The sequence below is a fragment of the Heliconius melpomene genome, chromosome 18 (assembly GCF_056956725.1).
Source record: "Heliconius melpomene rosina isolate 202511_hmr_F chromosome 18, ASM5695672v1, whole genome shotgun sequence".
Taxonomy (NCBI): domain Eukaryota; kingdom Metazoa; phylum Arthropoda; class Insecta; order Lepidoptera; family Nymphalidae; genus Heliconius; species Heliconius melpomene.
Window position 1 is genome coordinate 576,300 of NC_140406.1, and position 10,746 is coordinate 587,045.

Below are 10,746 nucleotides of genomic sequence, written 5' to 3' on the forward strand. Positions count from 1 at the left end.
CGAAACTCATCGCCGCGCTATGCTTCGTTATCAACAAAGAAATGAAAACATCAAATATTTTATTCTTCCGAATGGGAATCGACCCCACAATTGTCGCATTTCTGCCCCTGCACCACGAAGTCTTCGACCTACCTAGATAGATGTGAAATAACTAAACATATTTTATTAAATACGACAATTATTCCAAGCAAATTTTATTAAAATAATCAACCAATTTTCCCTAAATACACTTAAATAATATCAACACATATTAGTATAATTCAAATGGGCGAAGCCGCGCGGGGGCGCGGGGGCCGCTTGTTACTATATAAAAAAATAAAAATTTATTGTTTTAAACAAATACCTTATCTTTTTGTACCAGGTTAGCGACATCTAGGCCTATTGGTATATCATTTCCAAGCGCCGGTACGTGCAACGATGAATCGCTTTTCTCGCTCCTCTGGAATAATAGAAATTAAAAATTAGTATGAAACGGTCATAGGTTAATTTTTTTTAGGATCACGCTATGTCAGGTATATAGCACGGTAGACAGAGGGAACCTGGTTTACACTTGTTTCACTTCGTTTCTCAGGGACCGGAAAATTTTCGAGACATCGCTTGTTGAGTAGCGGAACTCAACGTCGCGAAATAATAAATTTCTTCGACTGGGAATCGAACCTACAACCACAATCGTCGCACTTAATCAAACGCTCGCTGTGCCGCTGCGCCCAAACGGCTTTACAAAAGAAAAGTTTTATGGCTCCTTGGCTCAGCGGCTGCTATGACCCGCGTTGTTTATTTCCATATTCTCACTCTGTTAATAAGATAAAACGCAGCTTCGGGCTCGCCACTCAACACGAAAAGGCGGGCGAAAAGGAGGCACGGAAGGCGCGTACCCTACGCGTACCTACTTTATCATCTATTACATCCACTGTGCTGTCTGTGCGCCGCAGCGACGGTGACGGAGACCGAGACACGTTTCTGAAAGACAAACAAACTGTAAATATTCATATTCATTGTACGACTCAAACTTAAACCTAAGCTGAACTTTAATATTGAAATTGTTTAACTTGAGAAAAGTGATAAACGGAGATAACATATCTAGACAATAGATTTCCATACGTGTACTCTGGTGTCGCTCTGGTGTCGAGGCAAAGCGCGGTGTAGAGTTGCCTACCCTGGGGTGTGCGGGATAGGTAGGTACAGTATAAAGCTGATTTTTTTTAAATAAACTGTATCTAACGCCTAAATTACAATATTTCTTCTATGAGTCACACTCAATTGCAACATTCACCGTTACATCCTTGTTGCATTTTCTTGTGCATTGCCCAACTTAAAACTAATAAGATTTATTGAGTTTTATTTATTTTCGTTAAAGCATAGTACAAAAAAGTACACTCAATACAAAAAAGTAATAAATATTGCAAAAAAACATTTCCTGTATTACTAAATACATACAAAACAATAAGTAAATTAATTAAATTTTCAGCAGTTCCTTTAATTATGTATGAATGTATTTCTGTTTCATACTCTTTTTTTCTATACATGGCAAACATAATCACAAAAAATAATCATGTTTTATGTGTTAAGTTTTATTTATGTAAAAAGATTAAAATTTGTCATAGATACGACGAAATTTTGAAATATTAGCATAGAATATTATTATTATAATTTTGGTCTGACCCACTTGGACTACACTAATATTGCACGTACAGAAGCCGTTGAGCCATAAATAACTGCCTATCAGTGAAAACCGTATTAAAATCCGTAGCGTATCCTATCGATCCTTGGCGTGTAGGCAGTTACTCCATACAACGTGACACACTTTTACTTTTGCAACCTTCTGGGTGTTACAGCCCTCCCTTACCCTTAAGATCCACTCGATTCAAGTTGTGTGTCAGTTTATTTGCCAACAAAAACAAAAGTGTGAGGGAAACTGTGTCAAGGACAAATCTCGTCTCGAATGAGTGAATCTCGTGAACGGCGCTAGCTCTTACAAAAGCGTTAAGATTTCTTGGAAAATAGAAAATTTCAGTCTTAAGATTTCTAAATTAACTTTCCTATTTGTAACCGACTCCAAAAAAACGGAGGTTAGGGTTTTAATATGTATAGGATCTATAGCTAGGATTTCAAGCACGATGTAAATTTACGTTATTTATATTCGTGAGGTGTACATAAGTTATATTTTCCGTATATTTGTCTACAAATATCTCGAATACAAAAATTCGTATCAAGATGATCCTTTTTTATTTAAGCTAAATATATTCCAACTTAGAGTTCCATTACACTAAATTCCATTACAATCTGTTCTGTAGTTTTTAAGATGTATCCACGCATTTCTGGAAAGGATATGTTATAATAATGTAGGTAAAAAAAATAAGAAGTAATTAAAAAAATTAAAGCACTGCCAATAACTGCCAGGTTCTTGAATTCGATTTAATGTTTAAATAATCATCCAAATTTATAAATAAATAAACATAAAACGACGATCAGTTATAATAAAAGCATCATAAAATTTATTTACGTTTCCTTATTAATAATATTAAAACAGACAGATAAACTAATTGTAATTTATTTATAGATATCTATATACGAGCATAATTCGCCCGGTTCGCTTAGCACGCGACAAGTTATGTAAGCCAAAAATTGATTGTTTTCACTCTCCGCATCTCGTAAAAAAAGGATGTTGAAAAAAGAAAAAAATCCGTAAGGTTTTTATATATTTACTTAATGTAAAAATATATACCGTTGTTCCACAGGTTAGATATCTTAATTTATATGAATACTAATAATATACAGCAGGAAAAGCCTTCGTCAATAAATGGACTATTTAACACAAAAATATTTTTTCAATTCGAACCAGTACAGTAGTTCACACAAACTTTTCAGCTCTATAATGTCAGTACATTGGATTGTCCTCGTATATTGGCACTCAAGACAACGTAACGTATTATGTATTACTTAATAGGTTCTCTAATCTAAAGTAACTTCTCTTGCGTCTAATCCCACATGCAGCAGGGTAGGAAGAGGTGGGCTAGAGGATGTGCTGCGTGACCGCACAACCACCGCTGTGCCGCTAGGCCACAACTGCCTCTTTGCGGGATAGTGTGAAGTTGCTTTTGGTATATTTGTAGCTTTTAATTGGCTATAAACATACAAATCTTTATAATACTATGCGAGGTGCTTCTCGCAATTTCTAGATACATTAACCTTCGTTCAGCGCGAGCTCGGCTGTTTTAACTGGACTACTTTGGCCTTGCACGCAATTTTTTGTTAACGTTCTTTATTATACACATTGCTATAGCAAAATATCTTTGATATAGGATATATATTTTTAGTATAAATATATATTACGTAACGGCACCATCGTTGTTTGAATCAGTGCCATCTTTTAGAAAAGACTGTAAAAAATGATTTTACTATCTCTTCTTTTATTTGTTATGTTAAACGAATTATTTTAAATGTAGATACATACAATGTTTTCGGGTTCTGTCCCATTCAGTCCAGGATTTACACATAAAAATATATTGTTTTCATTGATTGATAGTATATTGAAGTTAAGTTTTTTCTCCTACCTTGCTATTTCCGAGATGACACGTGAAGCTGGGCGGGTCTGATTTCCCAAGTAGGATTGGAAGCCATAGTTATTGTAGATTAGGTTTTATTAGTCAATCACATTATAACACCGATGTCGTAATCAACACATCATTGTATAGGCTTATTCATTATTATTTTCATGGTCGTAGAAAAAAACCTTAAGTAAATAGCAAATTTATTTTTGCTTTAAAATTTGACTAAAATAAATGAGTCATATAAAAGCAAAAGCAGCAACATCCATTTTTTTTTTAGAATGAACTATAAATGTATTCCGTTAGTGTAGCCGCTACACTACATACACTAACTTATAGTTACATTAAAAAAAAATGGATGTTGCTGCTTTTGCTTTTATATGACTCAAATATTAATAATAGTTTGAATAGAAACAGAACTTAGGATATAAAGTTAGATATTCGAATAAAGTAGGTAGTTAGTAGGTATTTGGTGGCCGTCGTGGCGCAGGAGCTCAAGCGTGCGAATGTAAAACACGATTGAGGGTTCCATTCCCTCTCGGGGAACTGCAATTCCTCCACTCAACACATAAAGCGCAATCCAGAATCGGCAAATGGGATATGGAAGTGTTTTAATAAGAACCGAATGTCTTAACATTTGGTCCCAGGTTCCCTCTGCCTACCCTGTTATGCACTTAATACAGTGCGAAGCACAACAAAATATTATAAATGTAAATTTAGTAATTATTTTAATAATAGTATATTTGGATCTATGTCACAGACCGAAATTAAAACAAGCATCATTCACAAATATTTAATTTTAAAACAAATACTCGATTTTACGATAAGAGAAACCATATTCAAAACGACGTAAACAAAAGATAATTATTTATAATAGATGTTTGAAACGTTCATTTTAATTATAACTAGTTTTTACTTTGGTTTCGTCCGTGGTCAAATAGAAAGTAGATATCTATACTAATATAATAAAGCGGAAGAGTTTGTTTGTTTGTTTGTTTGTTTGAACGCTAAGATCTCTGGATCTACTGGTCCGATTTACTATGTTTTTGTTTTGTATGAAAGCTGCATTCTTCAGAAGTGCTATAGGCTATATAATATTACATTACGCATATATACTAATAAATTAAAATAATTTCTAATTTGACATGCAATTTATTCTGCCATGTTAATAACAACCGTCGTTGCTAAGCACCGGTTTGCAAAGTTTCTTTGTTGTTTTAAGAAAACGTCACCCAAAATGAACTTATATTTTGCTATTTATCCTTATAAAAATAAATATATTATATAATATTTAATAAATATTTTTATAGTTCAAGCAGGCGTAGCCGCGTCCGGGTCCACTAGTATCCTATAAATGGATTCACATAAACTTTTCAACTCATACGATGTTAGCGAGTTCAACCAAATAACCTCAGCTTTATAATCTAATTTTACAAGTATACGAAATAAGGAAACTTAAAGTAACAAATACGCACTTTGATATAAGGTCTTTCAGCACAGATCCAAAAATAGGTATACTGAAGTCGGATTTTTCACCATTCTCCTCAACTTTAGTCATTTTCAGTACAAAGCACTTACCGATCCACCTGTCAGTGTCACAACACTGTACGAACTCATTTAACACTGCCATTTACCGATAAGAGATTATTTACTATCACGATAACATTTATAGCGAGTAGAACAATTAATCGTTCGTGTAATAACCTATTATAAAGATCGAGTGAGCGAAACATTTTGCCTACGTTTGATTTTTTTGTAATTTTAGGATTTGTAGGTTATATGCCCACTTAAAGGAATCAGAAATACATTCCACGGATACACTGTGGCCATCGAGTTGCAAGGTGAGATCGGAGCAGTACTTGGGATTTGCGATCCAAGTGTAGTTTTAAAGGGCCCCTTTCTCCGAGTTACGCTCTCTACCTAAACAAATCAAAATGAAGAGTGTTGCCTTTAAAAAAATGTTTAAATTTATACAGTAGTATTTGTAAAAGTTTACGGACAATATCATTATAGTCTCCAGTTTTAGTTTTAGTTTTACGATATTCAAAGGGCACAGGTTCATATCCCGCTACATATATTCCTTACAAAATTCATTTAAAAAAGAGAAACACTATTAAACAAAAATCGCATACTATCACAATGCGCTTACGCACATCTCTACAATTCTACAATGGCAATGTAATTATACACTTTAAAATTAAATTATGCGAGCGTGATAGAAAAAACGACATCCTGAACTCCGCAGAAAACACTTTTAAATTACTCATTATTGATAAAATGTAGGTACGAGACTAGCTTTTAACCTGGGCTTTACTTGTGTTTAGTTAGTACTGGCTAGGTATAAATATCTCCGTTTACTTAATAAGTTTTAAAGAAACATTTATTTAATATATCGAACTGACAACCATCGTGTGTGACACTACAGTACCTATCTAATTTCAGTTCGTTTTCATAGTCTTATAGGGAAATCTTCCCTCAGTGCTAACCCAAGAACAATTTTAAATTTCTTCTTATTTCTCTCTGTAGTTTCGACTATCGGAATTGCCTTCCAGTCACTCAGTAACGAGTAATTTTTAAATGTAGATGTTTATATAAATAGATAAATGACAATACATATTTATAGTTTTAGAGTGAGTTGGCAATTTTCAGTTTTTGTATCATTTTGCACACCAACGAGTAAAACTAGTTTCAATTTAAATATCAAGTAAATGAAAAAAAAACAGCATTAACTTAAAATAAAATGTGTGATACCATTCCGTAGTCGATGATTCACTTAGAAACGTGCAATGGCACAATGTTATATTACTTTTAATTAATGTTTCAGATATGTGTTAAAAGTTTATTGTTATATTAGCACAAGATCCCAGGGCCCCCAGACCTACGTCATTTTAGCAAAGCTGAAATTTTGTGGACTATTAGTCTATTATGTAGTTAAGACAGTAAGCCTACTAACTAACTTGAAACTGGTGCCCTTTCAGAGACAGGGCCAGAGGTGGCGTATTGTGGGTTAGCAAGCCACTCACCACGCAATGTCTCGAATAGAATGGTTCCGTCACCCGCAACATGTTACATATTAGAATTAGTTAGTTACGTAAGTAAGTAAGTAGTGTAAAGGAGTCTGACTGTAAATGTGACGGATATCGGTTAGATTACCTCTCGAAGTAAGGTTTTTTTAAAATTATTTCCCCGTTCTGTTAAAACAAAATGCGACGCTCATTTTCGCCCCCCGAGTTATTGTCTCGAATTTAGGAAATTAGGGAACAGAGTGTCTAGACACCAATCTTCATTTGCCTACACTGTTATATTCCTTTTCAGCCTATCGCCATCCACTGCACAAGGTAAGCCTCCCTCATTAAGCGCCAACCATCTCGGTCTTGGACTTCTCGCATCCATCAGATGCCAGCCACCTTCTTCACGGAAATATATGTTCAGTTCGCGGAAGACAAAAAATGAAATGTTAGAATAATACTCGTAGATCCAATTTGGTAGTTATGCAGGAGACAAACTGTTTTATAAATAAAAGACGTCATAAACTTTGACAATCTCTTCATATCTTTAGATAATGCACAATAATCAGTGACCTGATTTATCTTGTAAACTAAATATGGGACATAAAGTTGATTTGTAAAAATTCGTATTACAGACCGAAAATCCTAATTGTATTTTCTTTTTCACATAAGTATATTATTACAAAGACATACCTAAATAATTATATGTTTATTATAGCTTCACCCAACAACAACAACAACAACAACAACAACAACAAAGACAATGATAGCGTCAAATGCCTATTCTTTTCTTAAAACAAGTAACTTATCCAAGTAAAAGACATTAAAATGAGCAAATTGGCACAATTTTAAAAAAGGCTTTTATATGAATAGGTACTAGTCGTCGCCCAGTCCAGTCCAGTTTAGTCTTTGCGTTGTGGCGTGTATATTATATTTTGAAGCAAATATATGCACGTGAACGCTGGCGTTCCCCAAGGCTGCGTGCTGTCCCCCACGCTGTTTCTTCTGCATATCAATGATATGTTGGAGGATTCTAGCATTCATTGCTATGCAGATGATAGCACGGTGGACGCTGTCTACAACGGCCGCGCAAGTCTTTCTCGGGAAAACGCTGAACAGTGCCGAAATAAGCTTGTGTCTTCTGTTGAGGCATCCCTCGAGAATGTCTCCTCATGGGGTGAAAAGAACTTGGTTCACAAGTTTGCGCGTTAACCACAAAAAAAAACTCTTTTATCGTATCCCCAGTCTTTCAGAACACTCCCCTTACAGCTAGTCGCGATAGTAGTAATCGCGATCATCTGGAAAGCAAGGCCAAGTTGGCCTGGAAGAAATTGGGGGTCATCAATAGAACGAAACGGTACTTCGCGCCAAAACACCGATTGGCCCTATGTAAGGCCCAGGTTTGGCCTCACATAGAATACTGTTCTCATCTCTGGTCTGGTGCACCCCAGTATCAGCTTGACCCTTTTGATCGCATACAACGTAGAGCCTTTCGAATCATTCAATGAGCTGTGAAAGGCTCGACACTTTGGCTTTGCGTAGAGACGTCTCCTCGCTGTGCGTCCTCTATCGCGTTTATCATGGTGAGTGTTCTGGGGAACTGTTTGACCTGTTACCCGCCGCCGAATTTTCTAACCGCACAGTACGTCACAAACTTAAATATCATACACACTACCTGGATACGTGGCACTCCAGTACTGTGCGGTTTCGTAGAAATTTCCTTCCACGCGCCACGGTACTGTGGAATGGCCTACCCGCGGTCGGTACGATAAGGGTACCTTCAAAAAGCGCGTCTTTCTCCACCTTAAAGGCCGGCAACGCACCTGTAGCTCCTCTGGTGTTGCACGGGGTCGTGGGCGGCGGTGATCACAGGTGACCCGAACATTCGTTTGCAAGGACTCGTTTAAAGGATAAGCCTTTATTCCACTGGTTAAGAGACTTGTTAAGATTGTTTGTATATTTCCCAATTTCACAGCAATTCAAGATATTGCAGGAACCTAACGCCGTGCTTTATCTCACTAGCGGAGAAATGCAAATTATAATTATATATAATGTTACACTTTTACATGAGTATCCTAACAATAAATATGTTTATTTCTCTGGTTGGGAACCAAAGCCATAACCTTTGGGTCTATAATAATAAGCAATATATAATAAATCTACAAATTTTAAAATAATTACAAAGTACAAAAAGGTGCCTTTGCCTTAAAGTGATCTCTTCCAGGCAACCTTTACATATTTGAGTTTTATAGAACTGGACGATGCACTATATAGAATATTTACATAATTACCCCCACCTCCACCTGTGCCCATGCAAATAAGTATATAATAAATTTATGCTACTGCAAGCCCAATGATTGTGGGTTTGATTCCCATTCGAGTGAATGAACTATTTAATATTTTCATTGTCTTACTATTATATATACATATACATTACTATTATATATACTATCATATATACATTATATATACTATTGTCTGCTAATTAGGCATAGTGTGGCAATGAATTCCACCACCTAACAAGCAGTGCCTCCAGAATTCAGCAGAAAGTGGAGAATGATGTCTTAATGTGAACAGAGTGTTGTAACACTAGGTACCCTCTGCCTATCCTGCTATGTCCGTGGCACAGCATGAAGTTAAATAAATACTTATAGAAAAATTTAATTATTTTTTCAGTTTATTTAGGCAAACTGGTTGGAGTGTTACCACTCAAAATGCTATTTATCATAAATTTTGTTTTATATAGTACAATTATAATCACAAGTGCACAACTGCACCCATTCATAAAATAACTTTTAAACATTCATAGCAGGACTTATCAAGAAGTTACTCACCAATTAATAACTATAAATAAATAAGGCTATATAAGTTATAGAAAGTTTTGCATTGTAAGTCATTGAAATAATTTTTACATTTAAATTAAAATTATTTTTGTGTGGTATCTAAGAATATTTTAATGTTCATTTTAATAATTTTGGTCTAGCATTTAATTTATAATTATATATTATGTTTTCAAATCAGTTCAATAATTATAACAGATGTTTACTATTTCTAACATATTTAATATGCTATTCCACACTAAAGATAGAAAAATATTTTAAGAACACTTATAAAATACATAAGCAGAGCACAAGCTCTTATTTTGACACCAAGCATACAAGAGCCGTGTCCGCTGTGATGGTTTTCAAGAAGTGCAGGTTCAAATCCCACTACACTCAATTTTTTAAATATTTTCTAAGGAAATAATTAAATAGTTGTGTCAAACAGATAAGAATGCATGTGTTTCTGACTTACTTGGTGTCTTGTGATACTTGATTTGGCTGTGTAATGACTCCGGAAAAAGTAAGAGCCTGGCTGATACTTTGCCCTATGGCATCTTGAGATGATATCACTAGATTTTCCACTGATTTTCTCCTAATAACATTTAATAAATGAGCCACTTCATAAAAATATGTTATTTTAGTAAATTATATAAAATAGTAGGAATTTATAATGGAAACTTCTTCGAATCTTCGATTGTTTTAATTTCATATAGTAATAACAAAAAGTAACACTGATATAATTTTATAAATAAAATTTTCAAAAGTGGGCTCAATATTCTAATTTATTAATGAAACAATTTAAATATTTTTATTGAATGTTACATAAAAAAAACTGAAGATGAAGAAAACATTTACATTTGAGATCAAGACCTAAAACATAAGTGCAAACGGATTTATTATATTGCTATTTGTTGTTTATAATTACAATTCACCTCTGTCAGAGATCGATGACTAATTAAAATTAGTGTGACATGATCAAACACAACCAACTAAAGTAAATAAACTGAGATATCTGACTTAGGTAAAAGTAGATGCGTAATGTAGTACAAAAGTTAAATTGATACGAACATGGAAATAGCGATGTTTCGGCTCTCAACCTCCGAAGTAGTCATTTTAAGCACAATGATTTAGTCCACTTTCCTTTCGTCTACATAAGAGCAATCATTGAGAGCTCGTTTTTTTACTTTCATCATCCAAATAAAAAGGCTTTTTTTGACGAAAACACAATCAGTCAATCATAGAACATTGATTCGCGACGGCACTGACAGATATAATGCAGTGCTGCTATAATCATATGTTTTATATTTGTATTGCCATAACTTTATATTTTTACTAAATTGTATAAAAAGATAAATAATAACAATATGT

The 10,746-nt window shown here is 34.5% G+C and overlaps 1 protein-coding gene across 4 annotated transcripts in view; it reads right to left on the minus strand.

The window, feature by feature from the left end:
- Positions 1 to 10,647, minus strand: part of LOC146529095 (protein Aster-B-like) — a 37,330-nt gene extending 26,683 nt beyond the window's left edge. For 2 of the 4 annotated variants that reach the window (XM_085202268.1, XM_085202267.1), the window contains exons 1-4: positions 10,447 to 10,647; positions 9,851 to 9,970; positions 891 to 960; positions 344 to 439 (exon numbers count right to left, since the gene is read on the minus strand). In XM_085202268.1, the coding sequence (XP_085058394.1) occupies positions 344 to 439; positions 891 to 960; positions 9,851 to 9,970; positions 10,447 to 10,490 (330 nt within the window). In that variant the 5' untranslated portion in view covers positions 10,491 to 10,647. Of the gene's footprint in view, positions 1 to 343; positions 440 to 890; positions 961 to 5,023; positions 5,176 to 9,850; positions 9,971 to 10,446 lie in introns of those variants that run through there. The other 2 variants (XM_085202270.1, XM_085202269.1) reach the window with 2 other exon arrangements.
- Between the last annotated feature and the right edge of the window lie 99 nt (positions 10,648 to 10,746).